At 40.5% G+C, this 27,758-nt stretch overlaps 1 protein-coding gene across 1 annotated transcript in view; it reads right to left on the bottom strand.

The window, feature by feature from the left end:
- The window catches only part of ST6GALNAC3 (ST6 N-acetylgalactosaminide alpha-2,6-sialyltransferase 3), a gene marked incomplete at both ends in the record, with an annotated part of 70,714 nt that extends 43,776 nt beyond the window's left edge, over positions 1-26,938 (bottom strand). Inside the window, one exon of the mRNA XM_084291288.1 lies at positions 26,580-26,938. Coding sequence (XP_084147414.1) covers positions 26,580-26,938 — 359 coding nt within the window. The remainder of the gene's footprint in view (positions 1-26,579) is intronic.
- Positions 26,939-27,758: the final 820 nt, after the last annotated feature.

Here is a 27,758-nt window from a genome sequence, read left to right as displayed (position 1 = left end):
TGCTGCTCCAATCTTTTACGCTTTCTGGGCATAGCCTGCTACTCTCCAGTGCTGGCAGTCAGAAAACCTTCATTAGTACTAACATTTATATCAAAAAAGAAAGAAAATCATTTCATTTTGCTCATCCGAAGACACATATGTGGAAAGAAATGTGGCATTTCTTAGCTGTAAATACACTGTACTGGGGATAATCTCCCTTCCCATGCTCAAGTCTGACTTCAGAATTAGTATTAATGCCATGACACCAGGAAACAGACATATGGAAGTGTTATTTGTTTCTCATTTACCAAACAGATAAGAATATGGAAATAGTTTCAGTCCATTTGTTTGATGAGCTTCCTAAGCCAGTAATAAACAAATCAATACAATTAGTTTTGGCTCATCATCATTAGAAACCTTCACTACTGGGATACAATTTAATTATACCTCTTGTTCCACAGCAACAGAAAACCTTTGAAAATGGACTACTTTGCCAACTATTGAACCAGGAGGGAGGAGCAAGAAGATGTATCAGTGATGGAAGAGTTATTTTCTAAGCAGGGAGTACAACATATACAGCATATTGTGTGATACAATTTCCCTGATAGCAAGTCTAAAACATTCCTTCCATTAAGTGCTTATGAGCAACCCAATGTGAAATCCAGCTGTAAAACGACTGTGTATATGACATGCTTCATGGGAATGTTGCAATTAATGCGGCATGCATCAATCACTCTTGGACTTGATTACAAACTGCACTAATCCTAATTGATTAATTAAGCTGCAAAGTTACATACAGTAACGTAGGTTAAAAATCCTCACCATATGTGTGCTAATGTCCCAAAATACATTTTCATTGTGGAGATTAATGCCGTCACTTTGTTCTCGGCTGCGCATCTAGATTCTAACATGTAAGGCTGGACTACGCATGGTGAAATTCTTCAGGATAGGAATGAAATTAGCTGCAAAAATTAGGGATGAGGGAAATGAACATCCAGGTTCAAACCCTTAAAAATGCTTTTGGAAGGAAAGAAGGAAAAGGCCAAAACCTAAACCTGCTTTTCTTGAAGAACTCCTGAAGTACACTTCTGCTGTGGCAATGCCCACTGCAGAACAGCCCTCGCTGCAGGGGGGACAGCAGGTGATCCCAGTCCTAGGTGTCTGCTTGTGCTTAGAGTGGCAGCTCTCCAACACTGTCCGTCAATGCCTCAAGACTTTAACTGGCATTTGCACACCATCTCGTTGTGCCACAGTTGCAGTCACTCCTCTCTAAACCATGTTGGATGGACTTGAAAGTGAAGATGACTCCAGAGGTGGTCAGCTGAGGTAGGACAGTGCCAGCCTGCACAGCAGAGGGGCCCAGGTAAGCTGTAGGTGGAGATGAAGGAGCTGCACATGAGAGGAGAAAAAGCTCCTGTGAGCTCCCCATCATGGCTCCTTATCAAAGGCAAGGTTTGTCAGGCTTTTATTTGCCACAGTCTCAGTCCTCTAGGGAGAATGTGTCTAAGGTGACTTGATACATAAATAACACATCACTCCAAAAGCATTGCATTCACTGCACACGCAGTGCAAAGCTCACTATTGTGTTTATAACAATGCATCTTTGGGTGTCACATCTGAGATCGACTTGTGGGAACTTTTTACACAATCAATAAACGTTATCTCCAAATTAATTGCCTAGATGTTTAAAAGTGTATTTCTGCTCAGCGCCCAGCACCAGGCACTAGTAATCAATGCAATCTACTGTATAATTATCCTCCTAATTATCATCTTATTTTTGAATGGCAGTACAAGGGAAAAAAAAAAAGTCATTTTTAAAATACAGCAACTGCTCTACGCGTACTTCGAAAAATTGGGTATATTTTCGGTTTCCATACACAAAGTTAAGATGCTAACTTCAGAGTGCCTTTCTTTAGGTGTCTTGCTGTAAACAGACACACAGAAATTACAGCAGGTTGTCTTAGCAGAAAGTTAAAATGTTGTCAGAATGACAAAAGGGGCACTGTAGGACACTGAGATGCAGTCCATCAAAGGCTCTGCTTTCAAAGTCCTTGAGGTCAGTTTTCAGCTTCTGCTGGACTCCATCATCATCAGAAAGAAGCGATTCACACTAGAAGGTAGGTATGAAAGGAAAATTACCCTAAGCTTCCCCAGTAATGCCAAAGTGACACTGCCAATTCAGTATCTCAGCAATACAGTCCCAGAGTGAGCATCTGAAGATTTCCAGAAAATAATAGGATTTTTTTTTAAAAAGCCTCTTATACAGGCCTCTACATTTAGCTTGGCAAAGTCTGAAAAAAAATAACATGGTCTGTTTCATGTTTGTTTATGGTTACTTTTGTCATCAGGATGTCAATGCAGCCTAAAACCTATGCATTTGCCCTTCCTAAGGTTTAACACGTTAGCTTCTCTTCCATCAGGCCTCTGGATCATAATCCAAAAGTAATGGTCTAGCATCCCTTAAATTGTCATCCGGGTACAAAGCTATTAAATAGAGCTGAGCTGATAAAAAGAAAGAAGCTACTGCTGGTGAAATGTATAGATACCTGAGCTCTGTAACAAATTTATCAGTCTTTTCTGTAATGTATTATCACTAGTAACTGGTGTGGCAGAGTGGAGAGGGCACCGTGTTGCTGGAGCTATTAAAAGCCCATTTTTTCCTGAGGAGGTTTGCACTGTTTGGATTGAAGTGCTCAGCGTTGCTGTATTGTCTTTGCAACACCTTCCTCAGCCTCGCAGGACGTGACATTGGCTGCAAGCCAACAGAGCAAATCCTACAGTGGAGATGAAAGTGATGTGAGCTTGGGGGAGGAAATGCAAATTTATTAGCACAGTCATGCCTGAAGAGCATGGGGAGTTGAACCTTTGGCACAGCTCGAGGATCTCTCGATAGGCCTGTGCCTGTTTCACTCCTTGCCTCTGCTGAGAGTGCAGGCGAAAAGCCGCAGTAGCCTTAACTCAAACATCTCCACGGTGAAAAAAGGAAAGCTAATCAATTATGGGCTGTTACGTTAAAAATGTGGCAAGGCCATTTTCTAGGATGTCCTATCCTCCACAGTGCAGTAAATCATCCATGCAAATATAAGAGATGTTTGTCTTGTTGAACCCGTGCAGCCCTTCTGGCCTGAAAATGTGATCCAAATGTCTTTCACTTCACTGGCTAGCCCCTAGGGCTGTGAGGTTTCACAATGTCCTTACAAGTTTTACAGTATTTAGTATTCCTTGAGCCCCACTTTCTGGAACCCATTGACAAGATGGGAGGCGTCCCTTTTGCTGAGACAGAAGGCATTTTCTAGCCATCATGATTTCAGAGAACAGCTGGAAAACATAAACTCTGGAGGCTCAAGAACAAGAACACGAATTAACAGTACTCCATGATCATCCTTCTGACATCTCATCCCCAGCCTTTAACAGCTGGAAATGATGACATTAAGACACCTCCCGACACCTCAAACAAGCTCCTGCTCCTGGCCCGGAATCCACCCAGGGACTCAGAGGAGAAGCTCCACACTACATGTCAGCGGGGATGGGATGACAAGCACACGTGTCACTTCCAAAGAGACACCTTCTTGAAGCATCTGCTGACTTTTTCCAACAGCACTGTTTCTCTGCAGTGAAGAGCCAAAGTTCAAAAAGCAAGAAACCAACACACTTTGGGACTTGAAGGTAAGCCAGCTGTCTGAAGGTCTGACCTTGCGTGGCAGTAAAAAAATCTGAGGCTTGTTTCTACACATCTAGAAACCCTTGCTAAAGAGAAAATACAAGTGCATTTATTTCAGTGGGCACTCATTCAAAAGAGTGCACACATCGTGTGCTTTTATCTGAACGTCTGATTATATATATGCAAAACTATTTGATTCTGTCATCACCTTGGTAATTTTGCTGGTTTATTGTTTCCTTTAAAACAAATGATAGCTGAAAATACTGCAATAACAGGCTAAAAGCTTTAAATGCACAAAAGCTTACACATGCGTTTTCTGTGTTGCCTCACAATCTGACAGCTCCTCGCTGATCGGGTCACTCAGATCCGCAGTTACAACGTCCATTAGGATCTTGCCATGAATTCTGCTGTTTGATTGTTCTAACAGTTTTTCCTAAGGGGATAAAACAATATGGCCAAATTCTCTATTTCTATTAACGTGGTTACAATAATAGGCCCACAATTCCTATAGCAACCACTTAGCCACGGTCACGTGCTGTAAAATGCAGGGGCTGTGGAATTTAACAATCAGAACTTTGAGACCCCTCAAAATTGCCTCGGATTTCCAAGATTTAGTTAAGCTTATCTGGGAAATTTATGCCAACGGGGATCATACAAGTTCATCTGCAGGTTCTGGTTCAAAGGACAAGTCTCACGATTTCAGAATATGTTCTTCCATTTTAATTGAACCCAGGATGTTGAAAGCATGCTGCAAGGCACACTCCTTTACCAGTGTCCCTTTTTTCCAAAACGGAGTGGTTTGAGTGGATGATTGTTATGGAAATGAATGAAAAATGTCAAGAGATTCTGAATTTCAAGTGTTCTGCTCCCGATATCAGATCAGACCGTATTGTAATATGTAATTAATTGTGTATCTGCCCAGTGTACTCAATTAGAATGCTTTCATTAACTGAAATAAATATTTCTTGTATGCATACACCCAGATGGTTGACTTACATTAGCTGTATGACCTATAACTTTGAACATCTTTATATGCAGTTAAAATCTCAAGCATTCTGTTCCATCACCACAGTTCCTTGAATTTAATATGATATGAATTCAGCAAGTCACTTAAAAGGAATTTGAGATGAGATAAAACAAACAGTATGTAAGAATTTCACCTAATCTGAAGATCCAGTAACAAGGGACAGCTCTGGTTTTATAATCTTGCTTCAGAAGAGAAAGTCTTTCTTATAATCACTGAAAATTTTAATTTCTCTGCACAGAATGAAATTCCAAATGGTTTTTGACAGTAGTAACTCTTATGCAAACCTATTTCATTTTAGTAGCTGAACATCAATTCATGCCATAATGAAAAGCAAATCTTTAAAGTTGTCTTTCACTCTCTCTCTTCCTAAGCATTTAATACAAATCGATGACACGATGTGACCGCTATCACAACATCTCTACTTGCAGATTATTTTCTTAGTTAGCTTCACACATTTAATCAACGATGCTAAGATACTAAAATCATTTTGCTGCCTTTTTTCAATTTATCAAGACTCGGTCTCCTTGCAACTTTCAGTTAGCATGTCAGTTAAATAATACTGCTTGAATGTGGATTTATTTGGGGGTAATAGTTATCCGTGAAATAGCATAAATTTCATTTTAAAAAAAATAGTGATATAATTTAAACAGAGGAATTTTTGAGTGCATGCATCACAGACAGCATGGTAGTTTATCTTTCTATAGGTCTCCTGTTATAAACTGTAAACTTCACTCAACAACCTCAGTAAAACATTTTATATATATAAACTGACTCCTAATTGTGTGCTGACATTTGTAATAGTGCAACAATCCCACGGATCTTTCTATTTTATTTGGCAAAGTGCTCTTTACAATATCATTCACTCTCTCTCTCGAGATATATAAAGGTTTAACTGGAGCTTTAGGATACACTGCACACTGTTAGAGAATTCATCAACAGCCAGCCAACCTCTTTATTACTCCTTCATTCCCTGGGTTTATGAAAAGGGCTGTTAATTCAGTAGGCAGCACTCTTACCTCCGTCCCAGAGCTGCTGGAGTGATGGCTCTGATTCCTCCCGCACTTGCACTGTTCTGAGTCTGCAATAACTCCAGTGAAATCATCAGTAAAACTGGTCCTTGTGAGAGGAAAACGAAGCCCTTTATCTTTTCGAAAGAAAGTGTTCTTTCTTTCTGTAAAGTAAATACTTCTTCTGCACTGAAGCTATTAAAAATGTCAAAGTGAATCTTGCAAGGCCAGAGACATTTTACTTTTATAACTAAATTCCAGTTTGAATAATCACAAGAGACTGTTAAAAACATGTTTTCAATAAAAATAGGGGCAACATTTTCATGAAAATGTTTTCCTTCCATGCTGCATTTTCCCTACTCTGCCAAATGCGCATTTGTTCTTTTCTTTCATTCTTAAATGTCTCTATGCTGTTTAGCAGCCATTGCATTTCATCCCAGAGGTGACTGCATTTCACAGTGGATAAAAGAGACTCTTTTATAAATAGTAAAGTTAATTATTTCATCTTATTTCTTCATTTCCACCAAGATTAGCTGTTATAAATAAATACATTTACAGTCATCAAATACTACTGCCTAATTTCCCATTAGATTCATTCTCTACACTTCTTTTACATAAACTCAGACTCAGCTTTTTTTTTTTTTTTTTTTTTTTTAACAAAGAGGGCACATGATTTTTAATTCCACTAGGATTATGTCTTTGGGTCAAAGCATAATTGCCTACAATAAATAGAAGCATGAAAGAGTAGCTTGGAAATGGTGAGACAATATGCTGGACCTGTTCAAAAGACATCTGGTGCCCCAATTCACTGGTAGCAATGCTGAAGGGCATTTGTTTTCCCCTGCAATGTGAAAATTCAATTTCCTTTGAACTAGGGGGAAATCATATTTTTATTGATTAAAGAGAGAGAAAAAAAGCAGACAGATACCCAATTTTGTTGGTATCACACAGCATCTCTGCCTTTGTGTACAGCGCACTACTGCTTTAACTAAAATATGGTTGGTCTTAATTTCTTTAGGTAGCAGCCAGATCTGGAGAGCCAAGTGGGAAGACCAGTGGGAAACAGTTCTGAATCTTTACATTTAGAGTTAGCCTCAGGCTCTAACTGTTATTCAGCAGAGCAGCTTGGCAGGGAAGGTATATGCTGCTCTGTAAGGTAAGAAAGGGTCTCCGCTCCCACCCGAGCGCCAGATGGAACTGATGAACTACAATTAAAGTAGTATTTGCTCCACTCACAGATGAACTGGCAAACCATAAACTGTGGGGAACGGGGGCTCAGCATTTCTCTGGAAAGCAGATATGAACAGAGCTTTTAAAAACCTGGTAGTTGTGTGCCAGGTATCCTCAGCATCCTTCTCACCAGCTCTACGTTCCCCTGAGTTGCTGCAGCTACCTGCCAGCCGCTAAAAAAATCACCAAGCTCTTCTCAACATCAGCGTCCTTGCAATGGCTCCAGGACACACATCTTGCACTGGCTGTATGTGCTTTGACAATTTAGACTCTGCTCCCTCAAAGTTATTCACACAAGGGGAGTAAATATCTTTTCAGTCAGCTATAGAGCAGTTGTGAACAGCTGGAGCATTGAAAGACAGCCTCCTAGAGCTGGCTCTCCTCCATTCAGCTCGCCCACAACTGTGGAAGCTCCCAAACACGTGGGAAGGTGACGGGGACTCGGCATCCCCAAGCACCGTGGGGCAGCTCCCACCTGCCAGGCTGCTGCAGGCCAGCACGGGCCCTGTGCTGTGAGGGGTGCGTGGCAAGGGGTCCTGGGCTCATCCACGGAGATGGCAGCGGAGTCTTGAGGATTTACTGCAGGCTTTTCCTGAGGCCCAGCCCGGCCAGGGGGCACACTCTTGTTAACAGCTTTAGCGCCTGGGAGAAGCAGGAAACCTTTGGAATAGTAACATCCAGTGCTGAAACCGGCCCACGACAGATGGGAAACTTAATTCAGTCCTGGACAGCAGGCACTGCAAAAGGTTAGTCACAGAGACACGGGTCTGAACAGGCGCTGTAAATACTGTCGGGCTTCAGCTTAAGGTACCTGACTCCTTCGTGATGAGTTTCTTTTCCATCTCATTCCCTCAGTGGGTTCACTGCTCTGCCCGCAGCCCTGCAGCCCAAGAGGGGACAAGCAATGATGTTACGTGTTGGGTACATTCACAGTGCGCTCACAGACAAGTGTGGCCCAGGTACAGCTCTGTGGGTCCCACAGCGTGAGGCTACAAGGGCAGGACAGCGTGCTACGGGGAAGGCACGGACCTGTCTGCACTCCTTGCTGATCTATAGGAGGAATGAATCTCAGAACAAAAGGCAGTCAACTAAAACTGCCGACTGTATTCACGGATTTAAGTCCACAGCATTGTTAGCTTGAATGTCCCAGCTGAGTTTAGTCATTGCAGAACTGGAACAAAGCAATTTCAGCCATTTCTAAACTCAATTTTTGCACTGGAGAGATTCCAGGCAGCTTTGGACAGTAATCTCACTGCAGTCAGCTATGGCAAGGTATTCCTCTATCAAAGTGAGCTCCAGCACATCTAGCATGTTTGTGAAACTTCTGTATAACAACTAAAACTTCCCCATACTGTTCCCTACAACTAACTTCTTGAAAGAATACTTAAAGCTATAATTCCTACACTTGGAAAAGGCACTCCAGCTGCCTGGCCGAACGTCTGTGAATAGACTTTTTGTACCTCTCTCACTTTCTCATTCTCATTTTTTGACTCTGTCCCAGGATGGAATTAATTGCCAGATCCAGTTTTATGTTGCCAGAAATAAACAGTTGGGAACACCAGTATGGCAACCAGACAGAAAAGAGAAGTATGCTGTGGCAGACTAACTTTCCGCTCTGCACCTATTAGAAGACGTGAAACACAGCCAGAAGACACGTAACCACAATTTACCTCTCCACTCTTTGCTAACGAAGAGTTAAGTGTCTAGGTCAGGCACCCAGACTCCCTTTAGTCAACAGGGAAAGGAGAGACAATTTACTTCACCTATCTTTCGACAGCTCTTTCAGAATAAAATACTTTTTAGAGATGCTTACTGGAAACTGCCTGAAGGGAGGTGAGAGAACTATCTACACCAGGTGCCTTACCTCCACACTGCCAAGGCAAACCACTGAAAGTCTACCTGCATTGGCAATTTCACATCTCGACCCTAAGTCATTCCAAGCAATTTCTGTATATTTCATATTTAAAATGATAAGAATGCAACTTCAGTCGGTTAACTATGTTTAATTTAAGCCTTTGGTTTTTACTGGGTCTGGAGCTCTTGCCTGCAGCAGCTCTCTCCTTTTGCATTAGCATTCTGTGTCAAGAAGCTGCACCCTATGACATTAAGGGTCTAAAAGTTTTATGACTGTATTCTGTAGCACTAAAATCAAAGAATCCAAATCAATGCTACAGATCACAGGCTGCATCACTGGGAGTTTCTCACTATTAAAAAAACATTTCTCATGATCTGTGTTGTAAATACACACACAATCAATTTTTAAAACATATATTGCTCTGAGTGCGTGGTGATGGTAATGGGAATGCCAAGAATGTCACCGAGATGTTCCTGCCCAAATGTCTCCCCTGTGAGTGCAAGATGTTTTATTGAACTGATATGTGAAACTATCAAGGCAGACATTACAAACACAGGCACACACAGTTTGTTAGTTATAGCCAGGCTCTTCTGTAGCACTGATGACTAAAGTTATGGCTACTAATAATGCTAAAAACTGATTCAGTAAGGCCAGTACTTTTATAATCCATAATGGTGCAGATCGGATGACTAGGTACAACTTATTTTTATATACTCTTCCACATGGAGGCTTATAAATACATTTTCCTCTGATAGATAAGCTAATGGTCCAGCAGAATTCTATTTTTCCCCAAAAATGTATTCAAACAATGATAAAAACAGGTTACTGGTACCCCTGATATTCCAATAGGTAAATACAGGTGCTGTTTAGGGAATCAGACAAAGCTTAGAAGAAAAACCAACCCACAAAGCCAGCCTATGACTGAAAGCAAGCCATGCTGTTTCAAATTCTGTTCTGCTTCCAGGAGCAGGAATGTAAGAAATGAAAGCACCTGCTAACTACAAGGTGGGGAAGGCGGCGGACCAAACTCCTTAGCATCCAAAGGGCGTGACACAATGAAAAGGCTCCAAACTTCCCGTGTGTGGCGGCAAACCGCTCGGTGCCACTTGGTGCGAGGCTGATATGACTTCTTACATGGCAGCATTGTAAGGTAATTTGGAGTTCAATTGTACTTTAAATAGAGATGTCTCCCCTAGGAATTAGAAGAATCAATTACTACATATTAGACACAGCAGAGATAACTTTTGTGTGAGCCTTTAATTTGAAACCAATACATTTGGCACTCAGTAGAAAAGTATGCACTTTGTAACTTTGACTTTAAACAGCATTTTCTCAGATGTTTTTCAGCTGAGATGCTCTCTGTATTCCATTGTCTTCCTACTCACTCCTTTCAATTCAATCCTTTTGCACATCAGACACTGAGGTACACTTTGGAGTCTTTCACTGTTAAGGCACTGACTGAATTTTAGACATTGCTACCTCAGATTTATTCAAAATGCTTTAAAATATTACTAAATAATGAGCCTCTATCACTGTTTTGATGTCCACCTTTTACTCCAGAGAATTAAGGCCAAACCTAGATTAGACAAGCTGGTAGAAGCCGGTAGCTTCCCCAGTGCCTGGCAGTGGTTAGTGTAGATAGGAGAGGTCAGCTTACGTCAGGGGCAGCAGGGATCTTTGTCCGGGGAGGAGCCAAAGCCTGGAACAGCAAAGTTGCAGTGATCTGGGACTGATGCAAACTCACAGAACTGGAAAGGTTTTACGAGGTTCTGGTGTGTGACATTAGTCTGTCACTTTTAAGGGCACTCAGATTATTCAAGCTATTCACACGTAAGCTAAGAGTTTCGGAGAGTGAAGGATATGACTTGTCAAAGCCCATCAGGAATCTAATCCCAGTTTACAGGAACAGAAAGCCATTACTGCTGGACGGCCGACTGCATGCACGATGAGTTGCTGTCTCCAGTTTCAGAAGGCAGAGAATGCTCATGTCACAAAATTGTCATTTCTCTCGAAGTACACTTCATGACGGCCCAAAAAGGAAGGAATGGGCAGAGAGACCAGGGCATTAGAAACAATGCTTTCTACTTAAGGTACAGTATTTAGATATTTAGATGTATCTTTTTTGCTGTGATACTGGAGTACATTACTTTTAGACATGGACAGGATACACTGCAAAACCTCAATCTTCAGTATATTCCCACTATATCCATCTTTTATTTACTACTACCATCATTTTATAGTACTAAGATACCTGTGATGCCTGCAACACGCAGAACTTCATAATTACGTTTTGGAAAAACAGCACAAGAGATTTAGACAAATGTTACCATAAAGTCCCTGCTTTGTTGGTTAATGAAAACATCCCTCAGTAGAGTTCCCAGTTCTTCTTTCTAGATATTCCAGAGGAATTACAGAAGAAAAAAAGAAAGGTAGGAAAAAAACATGCTATCTGGTCAGCCTGCTCCTGATGTAGCTTCCCATACAGCAATCCCATCTGTGAACAAAAAGTAACATGAAGCCTGACCTCCTGGCTTCAGAGTGGGATGTGTGCATTGAAAACCAGACTAAAGATCCTCTTTTCAGACCAGACTAGGATTTACAGGGATTTGGTGGCTGTGAGGAGAGGGGATGAAGAAGGTCATGGCTGGCTGAGAAAGCTGTAGCACTGCTCAGTTCACAGTGCAGGTGAAAGGAAAGCTGCAGCAAGCAGCAAGCATGGCTTTTCCACATTTCCCAGAACGAAAGTTTGGATCCATTTCTGTTAACGCTATCTGGATGCCACTACAGTGCACCTGAACTCACAGTTTTTACTGTGTCGAGTAAGAAGAATAGCGGCATATTGTGGAAATACCCTATTTTCATCAGGATTTCTTCAGCTAATTTCATTCATCTCATGCTAGAAGATCACTCAGAGCAACTCAGAAATGCCTAATGAAAAGAGAAATGCTGTATCTGATTCCAGTCATGCTATTATAAGGGAATTAATTGGAGCCATCATTACCTTAAACACTCCCATTCAGAGTGTTTTTTTATGATGAGCTCAAGAAAAGTAAATGCTGTTTCAAATAGGTACCTCTATATATTAAGTCAAATAAATGAATGATAAAGCACTGGCACTTCTTGGCTATAATCCTGTTATTGCTTAAAGCCATTTCTAATGCAAATGAAGAATGATGTAGCAGAGCTATTTTGCAGTTTTCTTTGATGGGCAGTGCTGACTGCTGGAAAGTGCCAGGAATGCAACTGCTCAGACGTACAATGCTCCAGCACATCTTATGAGATTCCTGCCCAAACCTAATGATTATCTCTCCCTTCTGCAAAGTGGGATCCTTAAGCAAGGCTCAGCTGAGCAGTACAAGCCTACCCTGAATTGAGGCTGAAAGGCAAGAGCCAAGTCATATAGTATTTAAACTCATACAGTATTTTAGGAAATGTGTGATTTCTAGTGAATTCACGTAGGGAGTCCCATTTCTGTTTACAAAACTGTTTTTGATATAGATTTGATCATCTCTTGTTCACCCAGGACTCTCTCCCAGTTGAGTGTGAATTTACACAGGCATGAATCCACTCCTGTGCTTACTAAAGGACGGGGTAGCGCATCAGGGAGCCCTGGGAACATTTGGGAACCCTGACTGAAGGATGTCTTCATAGCCCTGCCATAAACTTGCAGGATGACACCTGTGCACAGCTTGACACGTGCCCTTGGCACATGCCACTACGTGCATAAGGGTGGCAAGGCTGTTCAGGCTGCTGCATCCTAGGGAAAAGCGAGGCATGGTATTCTGGAGTGAGTGAAAACATCAGTGATACCACTTCCATGAGGATACTAGAAAGTGTGGAAAACTGCCCAGATCCTACTGAAGGAAAGGTCCAGGGAAAAAAAAAAGAAAAACTTCCGAAAGCTATTTTTTGATCAAACTGACCAGGTTTGAAGGATGCTAACAAGCATTTTTGCAACAATATTTGACCAGTTTTTTGCTCAAACATTTCCACCTGAGGAACGACTTCGGAAATGGAGGAGCAGGGCTTGCTGAGATCCATATGTTGTGGTGAGGAGAGAGATAACTCAGAGCTTTTTTACAACAACAGTGGGCAGGGCAATCTGTCCTCAAAGAGCATATTTACAGGAAATCATCAAAGATAAATTTGTGGTTTCCACTTTCCTGATTGGGGCGGATGGTACTGTATGATTGCTGTTCCAGGCCCTCGGGTTTCCTGCTGTTTTCAATACTTTGCACTTTAAACTGTCTTACAACTGACTTTGGTCATGCAGTGGTTTGGTGTTTTTTTTTTTAAACTTCCATCCATTTAACTAGTTAATACTTTCACAGCTCTTTGAAGTTTTAAAGCACCACAAATTTAGCTACTGTTCTTAATAATCATTTGGACAAATGGATTCAGAAAATTGCATATTGATGGAAGGAGTTTATGTTCTTTGCAGTCAAATATTTTCTCACTAGTTTCATGCAAAATTGCTTGGCCAAACAGATTTTCCCAAGGCTCTCTCAATAATGAATGTAACTTTCTTTTGTTTCTGGCTCTTCTCCGAACCCATCAGGAAAGGGTAAAGCATAATGACATAGGTCTGTTGTCTCCTGTAACCCTCTGGGACTGTTTTCTCTAATGTGATTGTTTGAAAATCAGCAGTTTTCTGCCAGGAAATAAAACAAGCCATTTTCCTTCCAAGTAACACTGGAAAAATCTGAATGTCACAGAGCCTGCTTACTCATGCAACATTAATTTTTAAAAGAATCAATTTTGTAATCTTTCAATTATGGTTTATTATAATGATGATAATCACAGAGAAATCACTTTTTTTTTTTTCCCATTGCTAGTGCTGGGGGCTGTCATCAAATCACTTTCAGCAATGCTGAAAACACCTGGGCTAATAAACCAGGCATTATTTATTTATACTTTCGTTTTACTTATTTAGAAGCATATTAAACATCAATTCCCTTAGCAGTTGGTGACGTTACAAAAACTAAAAGCAAATAAATTACATCTAGCACATAAAGACCCAGAAGTCACTGCCAGTCTGGCTATCCCAGATGGTTACAACTGAAAAGCACTTACAGAATCCAAACCAAACCAGGTGAAACTTGCTCATTGCTAACGCCATGGAACATACAAAGGCAGCCTCTGGACAAACACCTCACAGAAAGGCTGTGCTGTCTGTGCACAGGCACACCAGATCCCTCTGCTTTCCACACCAAAATCCTAGTGCTGCTTGGTACACCTGAGCACAGACATGAAGCATTTGTGATAGCTCATCTTACAGTGCAATGGGTTGGGGGACGCACTTAACACGCTTTGCCATGCTGCAATTTATAGGTGGCAGGGCCTTTACATCCTCTGGGTCAAAGAAATGCTTGCAAATGTTTTTATTAAACTTCCTGGGTAGTTTTTATCTTTCTTTGTGTGTTTCTCTAGCCTAGATACTCTGGAAACAGAATTTCTCTCTCCCACATGCCACTTTGAATCTATATGCTTGTGCATGTAGTGAATATGCCCATACATATATATACAAAGCATATATATAAATTGCCATCTAATAGCTCCAAGCCTTCAGCAACGCTTGCACATACAGAGCGACTTACTTGTATAACAGGGAACATGTGCTGTTCATACAATAGGTCATGCCAGAGTTTAGCATTTAACAGCACGAGTGGAATGGGTTTATATTATGTTCACATTTTAAAAATAAAAAGTGTACAGGAAATCACTTGGTTTCTGATCAGAATCTGAGCTCCCTGCTGTTTTAATTCACATAGCCAACAGTCATCAATAAATAATCATGCACAGCTTCTACATCCCACTGTGAAATTTTGTTTTTGTTTTAAGTACTAGACGTACTGAGTTGGGATCTGCAGTTCCAGACCAGTCTTTCAGGAATTCTGATCCATGATTCTGATGAAAGGGCGAGGGCAAGGGCACGGGCACATGGAGGGGAACTGTTCCTCATCACATACCTTGCAGGGCTGTGGGTTGTTTTAATAGAGATTGTGCAGAAAAACAGGAGGTGTGTTCAAGGCAATATGTTTCACAATAAAAGGACAAAAAGTGGAAAGAAAAAAGCTATACAGATGACAGAGTTACAAACAATGAGGCAGAAAATCAAAGAGGAAAAATGTGGAAAATACCAGTAAAGTAATGATAGATAAAATATATATATGTGAAGGAAGGAAAAAAGAATATTTCAAAGAAAGCAAGAAATATGCCGAATGGAAACAAGTATCCTATTAAAGAGAAATATGAACAAGGAGGAGTTCGGATCGAAGTAAAGTGACAGCATGACAGCCCATGATCTGAGTCAGCTAATCCAAATGGAAGAGTCCAAGATGGGCAAAAAGAGAAGGAGCCACAGAATCTGAAACACCTCAGAAACTGCTTGGGGTCAGGCCTCATGGATGATATGTGTCTGAGTATGTACTGAGCTCTCCTAGCACCCAAAGACGCAGCCAGCAGCCAGGCACTGAGCACCACCACCCAAGCAGGTACACTGCAGCTCGCAAGTTCAACCTACCACTTCGCTCACCAGAACAGAGAATTAAACACTGCTTCTGCAAAGACACAAGGCTGTTGGAAGCTGAACCTTCAAGGGGATGATCCTCTGTGTGGACTCACCAGATAACTCAGGTGGCCTCTGCCCTCACCCTCTGCTGCACCACTCCTACCCCGCCGGCCCTGAGTTGCCTTGGCCTTCCCATGGCTCATGGGCGAGAGTCACAGGGAACGTGGGGAAGAGATGGAAGCCCACAGCCCCTTCACCTCAACTGAAAGGCTTCTCTGAGCCTTTGGCAGGAAGGCCAGGCTGCTGTGACCTCCTGGCAGTGGTGAGGCTGCCAGCTGCATCTGTGCTTCTCCTCACTCCTCTTCTGTCCCCTTTACTTCCCACTCAGGTTTAAAGCATTTGCTGAGTATACAGGGGACGGGGACACTGGGCAGTGGAGGAACAGCAGAAGGCCAAGCATTAATTCATTCATTCATTGAATAAATAGAGAAATCAAACCATTTGTTGCTGAAATGCAGGCAATTAACAAACTAATTAAATATCACACTGTTAGACCAAAGACATTTTCTATTGATGTCATGAGGAATAATACCTAGAAAAAATCAATGTAATTATATTTCAATGCCTAATTCATAACTGTTTTACTCATATCTCTTAATTATGCTTTGCAGTGAAATGGATTAGATAATGTAATTCCCATCTCCATGAGTTTGGCATTTAAAGGTAACGTTCAACCATGTCATTATGCTTAGAAAATATTGAAAGTATTGAAAAATGGAGGAGCAACCTCACTGCATCTTGAAAAATCAGTGTAGTCAGCTCTGGATGTGCAAACACTAAAATGTCTTAATTCTAATCAACGCTCCTGCCCCTAAGATCATTTGGGAGCTCTAGCCATGCGCTCCTGAGCTAAGCACCTCTAAATTTGATCTCAACATCCCAACATCCAAAATAAGAAGCTTCTCTATCCATGTCAAAGCATTGTTTTTCTGTTTGTTCTTGCATGTTCTGTCTCTGTAGATAACAGAAAAAGAACTTGCCGAAGTGACCAAGCCAACATTAAAACAAAATTACCACAGATGATAATGCACCCAGTTAACATTTCTCACTCACCTAAAGAAAGAAGGTATTCTACTGCCTGACCCAATGTCAGACTACCTTCATTTTTGTAACATGTCGAACCCAAATGACCTAAAATGATTTTTTATTTCTGTTCAATGTAGCCACGTTGCATGTAACTACCTCTGGTAAGTAAATTTCAAAAACATTCAAAATCTCGACCTCTGTGAAGATTGTCTTCCACTAGATAAAAAACAACTTGTTAACTACTGGTTTAAAAATAGTCACATTTCCAAGTACAGACAGAGTGGACACAAACCTTACTGAAACATCCAAATCCACAAATCCATGCAAAATATTCTCTTTACAGGAAATGCAAAAGTATTTTTAAACATAATTAGATATAATCTTCCCTGCTTTCATTAGCTATTAACATTATGTAAAGATAAACTAAAGCATAATGACTCTTTTCATTATCACATAATTGTTATTTTAATGGTTACATTATGAGCAATACGATACCACACATATTTCTACCTTTCACATTAGTAGGCTATTATTTTGAAACTTTCTATTACAATCCACCCACAGAGACCAGAGTATTAATGCCACCATTTCAGTATAATGATGACCATGGGTTTGAAATCAATATGATAGCCTTGGGAAAAATGTAAAGCAATAATGAAGAAAATATTTATATCATATGCCAGTCTTGGCCCTGGTACACAGACAAAAGGAAAACTTTAAATTAAACACGCAGAACTGCTCTTGCTAATGCTACCTTTAAACCGGTCAAATACTTACGAAAGTGGAGGTTATTATTTCAAAAACTGAAGGAAACCCTTAAGTGATCCAGAATTAAAAGTTTAAAGTGAAACTGGAATAAGCTTATCCTAGCCATATCATCCCCAGGTACCATCCCACACCCTATCCAGAAATATTGCCTAAAATTCTGTTTCCCACTGGTAAACAATGAACTGCCCGTAGTTATTCATTCATTCATTCATCGCCTTTCTCCTAACCAGGCAAAGCAGTATAGCTTGGCAGGAAGCCACTGATGCTTAGGCAGGTCGAGGCAGTACATAACACCTGAGGATATCCTATACAAAACTAGATGAAGTTCCATATCTGCAAGGCACTCCATGAGTGAGACCCAAAATACCTCCAGGAGTGAGAATGCTCTGGGATGCCACTGCAGCTAATATTGCCTGCAGGATCCGTACAGTGGGGCTGAAATCCAGCTCCCTTGAACAGTGTGCATTCTTGGAAGAACAGGTAAAGGCAATTTAAGACCATCAAATAAGCCCGGAGGAGTTAAGGACCACTGCTTTCTTCTACTCCAAATACAAACCATATTTCATCAGTGTCATCACTAATATAAAACTGTAGCAGCCCACACAGAGAGCAAAAAAAAAATCTCTGAGCTCCAATAAAGCCACAATTCTCCCTTGATGAAACAAAAAGCCACGTATGACGAATGCTAGTCACATCTGTCAGTGCTCTGGAGGAAGATGTGGAGATGATGCTGAGAGACATGGACACAGGATAGGAAAGCTTATACTTGAACAAATTGAAGCTAAATTCTTCTTTTAGAGGAACACACTTCACAAATACTCTTCAGATTATTTTCTTTCCTTAATATTTTGATTGACTGTAAAATGTCAAGAGACTACTGCTAATTTCACATGGAAGGAAGTGCCAGAACATTACCCTGTTTGGCTGAAAACAGGTTAAACAGCAGCTGAAATTGTTTCTCTTGTGTGGTTCCAGACCATCCCAACCCACAATTAGCAGTGTAGGAGACAGGAAAGCCATCACAGTAAATATACAAAATACAAAGATCCCCATAGGCGTGAATTTCCACATAGCAATAGTGCCTGCCTTCCCCCAGTGTCCTTTTCTCAGGGAAATCAAGTTATACAAAGGGGATAAATATTCATTGCCTCACAGAGACATTTTGAAGCTTAAGTGATATCTGCAATATATGAGGAAATGCTATCATGGAAAATGTTTGGGATGTTCTTCAGTGACAGGAGCACCGGTGTCTCTAATGAATGTACTTCAAGGAAAGCTCAGAAGCAACATATGGAGAGACAACTGAACTCGGAGCGCTTATTTCTGACACTCTGTTTTTATTGTTAAGATAAAAGCACGCTGTTCGTTTCTTAGGATTTCATCTGCTGTTGCTTCCTTTCCATTCTCTGTGTCTTATTCTACACAAATGACATAATCTGCAGCGAGTTTTAAAGTTTTGTAGCAGATGCTGGGCTTTGGAAGTTTTAATGAGTCAACGCAGAGATTGCATTGCGCTGCTCAGGTTTCTCTGCTGTAGCAGCACGAACAGAGCAGAGATGTGCTTGCTGGGCTGACTGACTTTTAAAAAGAAAAAAAAAAAAAGAATATAAGGAAGTCTCCAAAGATCGGGCTCGTGTAAGAACAGCAAAATTGCAAAGAACAAATATGGGCATTTAGAAACATTTTCTGCTACTGTAGTTGCGTGTTTATTGCGCCCTGGGCAGGGCAGCTCAGGCCAGGAGAGGAGCGGTGCCGGGCATGCAGTGCCCCCTGCGCTGACTGCTGCAATAAGCCAGGGCTGCTAACAAAATGCTGCAAGTAGAATGGCTGAATCTTCGATGCCTGAATCAGAAAGTATTCCCTTTCACACCAAAACTGCGTTACATGCTGATTAGCATTCAAGACATCAGACAAACTCTTTGAGGGCACTCCTCAAGATTCATAATAAATCCCCAAGTTGTAGCTATGTTTTTTCCAAACTGAGTAAAATTGTACATGCTGCTCTTGTGCATGTTACTCTTTAAATGCACAGCTGCCTCACCATTAAAGGCTCAGAGAATCCAAGCATTACAGGACCTGTATGGGGTGTACCAGCGATTGTTTTCACAACGCAGGTTGCTGCATAACCCACCAGCACAGCAAGCTCCCCCAGAAGCATGGCTGTGAATCCCGAGTCACCCTCAAAGACGTGCACTATAAAGCCACGTGCACACGTACAGATTTGTAGAGTTCCAAATTGCAGACTGATTTTGTCTACGGGATCCATGATCACTGACACATAAACAAACATTGCAGAACATCTGCTTTGTTTACGTATGGGTAAAAATACATATTGAAGCTCTGCATGAGCTAGTTTACACAACTTCCAAATGAACTTAATGAGACAACGTTTCACAATTTTCACAGTTTTCTTCCCACCTATGTGTATAAGATCTCACATCTGAGACGTGAGTTCTTACAGATTAAACTTTCAGTGCAGTGTTTGTTTCCTAATCCTTCTATATTTTTAAGGCAAAATATCCCAGTAGTAGTTCTGGCTAAACTGTTTCCACTTTTAACCAGTTTCTCTTCTGTTGTGTTGCCTACCTGTTCAAAGGTTAAGAACACAATATTTCCTATATCACATTCACTGAGAGATTTGAAGTTAGTATTGGGTCACTTTTATTCTCATAGACCCTTTCTTATGAAATTCTGCTCTTGTAAACTTTATTAGCTAGCAGGTGGATGGACATACAGAAACCCTTCTCTATCTGAAGCAACAAATTACCGTAGTGTTTTATTGCCTGCCTCTGAAAGTTGCTATCCTCACTTGAGCAGCAACTCAGTAACACAAAATCTCCCAGTGCATCGCATGCGGTTTGATTGCAGTATCTTTCATATTGCTAAACACTGCAAATATGACCCAGCGTACCTTAGGGAACTTCCATTAGAAAACCCAGAGTTATCAGTAACCAACACATATCACACTAAAGGAATAGCAGCATCACATTATTTCCTCATCTATTTAATATATCTTAGAAAAGCATTGCTATATGACAAGCAGTGATAAGCATAGACTTCAGCGGAAATCACCCTGTTTTAGAGACAATTATTTCAACTGGCAGCAAGGTTGAGTTAAAAAATACATCAAATTCTTGATTTTTTAAAAATTGTTTTGTTCTTTTAAAATTTTAAACTCTTTTAGAAAAATCAAGGTCTAGTTTAAACACTGTGCTCAGAAAAAACAAAAATGCTGTGATGGAAAATGATCCAGTGAAGCCTCTTCAGTGAAAATCTGTGCCTCTACTTTTTTCCTCCAAGTCTTCTGCCTTTACAACCATAAAATACCTTCAGCACCAACAGTAAAGCAAGAACCGCTAGGGCCCACAGTGCTACCAGGATTGCTAGCATGTGTCATTGCCTTGTCTTACCCTTCAAATGTAAACGTTCATGGGATGTGAGAAAAGTCCAGGAAGAATCTCATCTATATGCGCAATCACAGTGTTGCTCACGAGAGATAAAACAATGCAATCATGGCCATAAAAGCTGTAGAACATTTAAAGGACAAGATGGAGAAGGTGTGCATGTAATTAGGACAGAATCAAGCTCTGTACAAAGATTTAACATCCAGCTTGTCAGGAGCAGATTCGGTAGCATCTAAAGAAGATGCAATAAATGAAAAGAATGAAATGTTGGATTAATTCAGAGAACATGCAGAAACACATGAAGGCAAAGTTAATTCTGGTTAGGTATTTTTTCACTTACATGATTAGGTGAAAATAAATAACTCCATGGCTAAAGTCAGCAATCACCACAGAATCAACAGGTCTCTAAACCCACACAAATGCAGCCACATATTTCCACAAAATAATAACTAATACTGATAAGTTATTAAATAAAACTTCATTCTACTACATAGTTACTATAATGTAGTGGGAGCTGTGTTTCTTAGCAAAAGTGTCGGTGCTTCATACAGCATTTACTGACATGTTAACAAAAAACAGACTTCTATTGAGTTCTATCTGCCTAATAGAGAAAAATGTTCATCTTAATTAGGAAAATCTTCACAAAGAAACATAAATGCAGATACTAATGGGCTGCAGGGAATAAATCTAGGACACTCCGGAACAACTGGTGTTTTACCAGGGAATGGAAGTGAATGCAGTGAGTGTAAACCCCAAAACAGTTGTTACAAGTCCAATGATTGACCACAAATAGCAATAGAGTTTGAGATTTTAAGTGTTTTATAATGAAAAATCTATTTATTTCATTAAGGTTTCATGCTGCAGACCCTTGTTTTTTCAGGTAATAAAGCAGTCTTAGCTGACAATGAAACTATTTAAGCCCTCTTTGAATTAAGATGGACAAATCCATTAACATTTTTTGAAGGGATTACTTTATAAAAAGAGAGAGTGGAAGTGCCAAGCACTAGTTTGAGAAAGATCTACAGTCAAGCACTTGAAAAATGGTCACTATATAAAACACAAGTTTGAGGGTTTGCTCTGACGCTCTCAGGCAATGGAGAACTTTCTCTGATTTTATCAGTGTAACAGCAGAGGCTACATCATCGTGACAAAGACTACAAAAAAATATAAACTACATTTTGTCCTTAAAATGTTTAAACAAGCTAATGTTCCCTAGCTCTGTTCATTTTCCTTTCAAAGCAAAATGAACTTTCCCTCATCTTCCAGAGTTTTTAGACAAAGCGTGTTAAAATAAAGCATGGATGAGAAGCACTGCCCAAGTCTCAAGATCTAACTTTGAGCCAAGTTCAGCGTCACTGTTCCCAACTTCCCAATGAAAAACTGCTTTCTGCAAATGTTATTTAACACTGGCTAAGATTTTATATTTTCTCTGAATGGCCCTGATACGGAAAGTAGTATGTCTATGTAAGCAAGTGCAAAAATGAAAATAGCATTACTGTATTATTTTATTCAAGCCAATATCCAGAAACACAGCATAAAACTCCGGTGATCTGGCCACTGACAGCTTTGCTATCTCAATTCACAGAGAACATCGCCAAAGTATAGAAGTTGCAGCTACCCGAGGCTCAGAGAATGTAATTTCATTTATTCATTTCAGTGACATTTTTACTAGACTACAGTTTGGCATAGATTAGTCAGACACATCAAAAACCACATATTAACTGAGGTGAAGCTGTGATGACTGCAGTTGTCTAACAGTGTCAATTTGAATTTCAGATGAATATAATTTGTTAGCTCTAAATGACAGAGATATAATATAGATCTCATATATCACCAAAGTAATAAATAATTAGTGTGCAGAACTGCGTAAAATAGCAGGTTGAGCACGCCTCCAAATTTTGAATCTTTATGTAGAAGTCAGTGATCAGGATGATCCATCTTTCCGCCTCAACCAGCTTTCTCACAACCCAACATGTAGCACCAAGTGGCACAGCGGGAACCGAGAGCTTCTGGAGGAGAAGCACAGCAGCAATTTCATTTCCTCAGAACTGTCCAAGATATTAACAAAAAGCCTTCAGAAAGAGCAATCTGATTGCAAACATGGCTCACTGGACCTACCTCCCGTAGACATGCTTGTATAGATAATAATCTCAATAAAATGTTGTATTGAACTGAATTGTTTGGGAGTGGGATGGGTGTTGTTAGAGGTAAGAGCACATGGCAATTGTCTAGCCAACTGGCTGGCTTTCAGCACATTACCTCAGGTCTCTTAATGGGATTTTTTGGGGATCAGAATACATCTCCTGGGCAAAGCTTATCAGGCTCTTTGCAGGTAGTTATTTATAAGAAATGTTACCACAGATGCCAGGTGAAACTGTGCAGGGAGCGGTGTCAGCACACGCCTTAGTGGCTGTCTGCTGAGGCTCACCGTCCTCCACAGGCAGCGGCAGAGCAGCGGCCCGATCACACCACTGGCCTGAGAGGGGACGTGGAGCCGCGGCATCAGAGGCACTGCTCGGATACACTGTGCTGAGAGGTGAGCCTGAGATGTTTGTAGAATAAACACAAATGGAGTCTGGAATCTGGATGACATTACAGTGTCTCACCAATATTAGCACAAATTTATTTTGTCATTGCCTTTTGAAAGTGACTTTTAACGCAGACTGTTTTCTAAATGATCCTTAAAAGACACTCCCTTCTTCCTCATCACCTTCACCTAAGGCAATAACATCCAGTAGCACTGATCTATTTGCTGCTAGTTTTCATTAATTTTACCCTCCCTAAGGGTGGTGCAGCTTTGGTGCCAGCTAATTAAAACCTATTTAGGGCTGTTCAGTGCACTTTATCAGACCAGAATTAGCTCTGCTGCTTTAATGAAGACCACAGTTTTCTCTGTTATTACCAATTAAATGTTGTTATATCATCTTGCATTATATTTCTAACACATGGCAAAGTTAAAGATGTCTTTAGAACCACCTACCTGGATACATACAAAGATGCCACACTGAGTGATTGCCTCATGTTTCCTTACATTCTTTCACTTGACTCAATGCATGTCATATACCCAAACATCAGTGAAATACTGGGAGAAGCTGCCAGGTTTATGCTCCCTCTAGGGAAGCACCAAGTAAAATGCATTAATGAAAAATTGTCAATGTCTGGTAATGAATATTATTTATGTACAACAATTATTCAAAGTGGATAAGCATTCACCGCCTTGAACTCATTGCTTCGCTAATGAAGACTCTCAGAAAGAACATATGTCCCCCAGATTCATAACACTGTGTGCAAGGTTAATTCACCAGCACGGATAACCCGTATCTCAGTATACTCTGTACTGTTGTAGAATATAAAAAATGCTTCATTCTGAGTTAAATCAACTTGTCTGCTGGAACTTCTTTAGGGACAATTCTTGCTTCTTCCATGAACCAGTAATAAATTACCTGTCAATAGCAAAGCTGTGGGGTTTGAACCTGCACTCACGGAAGTCAGAGATAAAGCTCCCGTGTCAGCGGGAGTGCAGGACCAGAGTGTTTTTTTCAGTAGAGAAGTGACTGCAGCACACACCTGTTAGCTGCTTCTGAAAATATCCTTTAAAACTTGAGCTCTACTGAAACTACTTGTAAGTCCCACTAATTACCTGAAAAGATAGTACACCAAAGAGTAGAAATAGAAAACTCATTAAAAGCTTGACAGACTAGAAATCTGTTGTAATTTTACTATGCCTTAGTAGCATACACTGTACATAAGGACAGTATTTTAGGATTAAACTAAAATAGACGTGATTACAATCCACTCGGTACATTTTAGAATATGAGTTGAACTTGGTTTCCTTCCAGAATTTTTGCTGGGAACATGTTGAAGCAGACCTCTGTTCAAACTAATACTGCGAGCTAGAGTTGATGTTTCTCTGAGGAACAGAAGGAATATTTGGCTGAGGAACTTGATTCTGTCTCAGTATCATAATAGTCTGGCACAGTGTGTGAAACTATTTTCATCACCCCCAAATCTCCTGTGCTGTGCCTTTATTGCTTCCACAACTGGCGTATACCTCTAAGAGCATCATGACCCTCCCCAAAAACAGCAGAAGGGCCCTGTGAATTGAAGATGTTGCAGAAAATGAAACAGCTTCCAACCAGAGGTTCCCTGATTAGCAGGGAACTGCAGGATGTTTTCTAGTGGTAGAGAAGGTGTTGGCTGGTGACACATTGGTTGTTCCTCTTGTTTTGGGCTTACAAGTGCATAAATGATGCCACTTAGCATTTGATGTGGAAAAGTAGGGCTAAAAATGAAAGTAACAGTAGATACAAGGATATTATCTGATCGCCACTGTAAGAAGTGTGTTTTTTTCACAGTGTTAAAGGGAAGCACTCACATACACAATGTGATGTGGATCATGAGGCAGTCTATGTACAGTTTGCCCCTGTCCACAATGTGAAACTGCTAGTTTCAGAAAGAAATCGGGGCACTGACTTCAGGCTACTGAAGAACTTTGTTTATAAGCGCTGGGAGCAGAGAAGTTCAATCTGTCTTTGACATGGAAAGAAGCATTTGTATTGTGTTAATTGGGTAATAATAAAACCTTGTTATGTGTTAATTTGTTGAAGAGGAATGCATTAGGCTGGAGCTGAGGATACTTTGACATTGGATGACGAGATTTTTGATAGGCTATAGTAGGTACCCATTACACTGGGCTGGTCTCAAAATAAGATTTTAATGAAGTACTGTAAAGTCACTGCCACCTGACAGACTATTAATATGGAAGAGTCATAAATATAAACAAATTTATGTTTATGCAATAATGTATCCACAATCATATTTAGCTTAATTAACAGGTAAACTGGATGGCTTGGATTATTAAAGAGGGGTTTGAAGAATGGATCTTGAGTGTTTTCTCTATTAGCCTCTGTTCATACATAAGCTTTTTCAGCTAAACCCAAGAAGTCATGACAACCTTGACAGCTTTATGGTGTATAGGAGCCCCCGCCAACTCCTGTATGACAGCAGCCACATGTGCGTGTGGTGAGAGCTGAGGGAGAAATTCTTCCCCACATTTCAATGCTTTTTTAAAAAGGCAAAATCAAGTCTAATCAAGTTTGGACAGTTTCATAACAAAGGGAATCAAGATGGTCTGAGAGAACAAGCTCTTTTACTGCAACAGCTGTCAAAAGTTTAGACTAAGTTAAACTATTTGAGAATATCTGTATTGTTAATTTGGTCAGAATAGCTACAGTCCTGCACAACTGCAAATTCACGATGTGCAAATTAAAAGACAAACATTGAGGCACAACAGTGGTCTGGAAACTCCTTCCCAGCTAGCTCCACAGACTATGAGGAAGAGGTCCCCTTCCATGCTAAAACATGGAGCATCAGATTTTTTGTAGGTCAGCTACAAAATCATGCAATTTGTGGTCTTAATTCCACAGATACAAATTCAGCTCTGAAAATGTTAGCCAAAACATTGGCCATCACACTTTCATCTCCTTATAGCCCTTACTTGAGCAGCATAAACACATATTCTCACACAGGATGAATACAATTTCAGCATCATTCTAGTAAAAGCCTACATCTATTATACTATCACTGATAATCCATTTTCAGCAAGAAATACAAATAATACACAACCCTGAGGTTTGCGTTTGAAGTGAAGCTACAGTGAATATCAACAGAGATGAAAATACAATATCCAGAGTTATCCTGAGGTTGTGCACTTGGAAATGTTGTTTGTGTAGGATTATCCTCTTCAAATAAAATGTCAATTTAATCAATAGTAAATTGAGCTGAAAACAACACACAGCTTTGAAAACATTTCAGGAAGACATCCAATATTTTTGGGACTCAAGCCAACAGAAATGGAAAGAACAGAAGGTAGTGTAGGTGGGGTAAATGGGGCCTAGCTGCTGCTTCATCAAGTGCTTATAACAGTCAAAACCATATAACAATCCATTAAAAACATATCTTGGGACTCATTTAGTAGCTGGCATCCAGCATGGCCTTCTCTCATGCATCTTTTGTCAAACATCATAATTGCTCTTCACAAGTAGGACTTACCGGTCTTTTCCTGTCTCCTTCTTGAACACCGCATCACAGTAACTCATGCGCTTCTCTGTTGTCACATAGATTTTGGCAGTTGGGTAGCTGTCAACAGTTTTCTTCAGCATGTTGTACACAATGCCATTTCCATCCTTCCTCATGTTTCGAAAAGGTCCCCAAATCACATAAACAGTGCTGTTGGTTTCTTTGAAAAAGTACTCGGGATTCTTGAGTAGGAGAGGCACACTCGTGTGAGAGACCACTCGTATGGTTGTCCTCTTCCCAACGTCCTCCTCGTAGCCCTTTGTGGGAGCATTGTTCATCCTCCATATGCACGAGGACTTGTCTATCTCAGCTCCCACCTTCTGGCCAGCCATCTGTCCTGAGTTTGAAACAATGGCACAGAGATCACAATCTAGTTGTAGAGGCTGGAAGAAAGAAAACAAAAATATATGGAAGTCCTTCTCTGTAAAGCATGGAGACTGAAAATTCAGTTAATAGAAAGATGAGCACAGTCCCACAAATTGATAATGATACTTCTTTATCAATCCCCTTGTGCTAGAGCTGGTGGAAAACCCTGCTGCCTCGAAGTTCTAAATGCAATCCTTTTTAGTGAAATAAGTGGCAGCTGTAATCTTCTCCTTTGTTCTCCACCTTGCAAAGTCAACTAGAAAAATAATAATTTATTTTTCTCTCTAAATGTTACTTTTTCCACTAGAATACAATGAAAGAGAGCAGGAGCAGAGAACAATACTTAGATCAAGGCCTTTTCCTCTCTTAACGAGTTGTCAGCAACAGGAAAAATGTACAGAAAAAGTAATGCTGGGAATTTAACTATACACTGACTCTGGCTATGTGTCTGAATGAATAGTTCCCAAATTTGTGACAGAAGTCAAGTGCGAACCACAACTCTAACAAACAATCTGTAGGATAGAAACCCTGCAGTTGGAAAGAGGATGTAGACACAGGAATATGGTGTGCTCTCCAGAGAACAGCTACAACCCAATGAGAGGCAGATGGAGTGGTGACGTGTGAACTAGGAACTTATCATGGACAAAGTGAAGTCAAAGACAGTGTTTCCTAAGTGCATTCCATGGTGCTATTTCTCCCATGTGAACTGAAACTAGTTATCTGTTTAACAGAGATATAGGGGCCTAACTGATGTTTCTTTTGCCAGAATAGAAATAATAGATGGTG

The sequence above is a fragment of the Netta rufina genome (genome assembly GCF_964035555.1).
Source record: "Netta rufina genome assembly, chromosome: 8".
Lineage (NCBI taxonomy): Eukaryota > Metazoa > Chordata > Aves > Anseriformes > Anatidae > Netta > Netta rufina.
The sequence above is the reverse complement of the archived record's forward strand: the minus strand, read 5'-3'. Positions and strand labels throughout refer to the sequence as shown.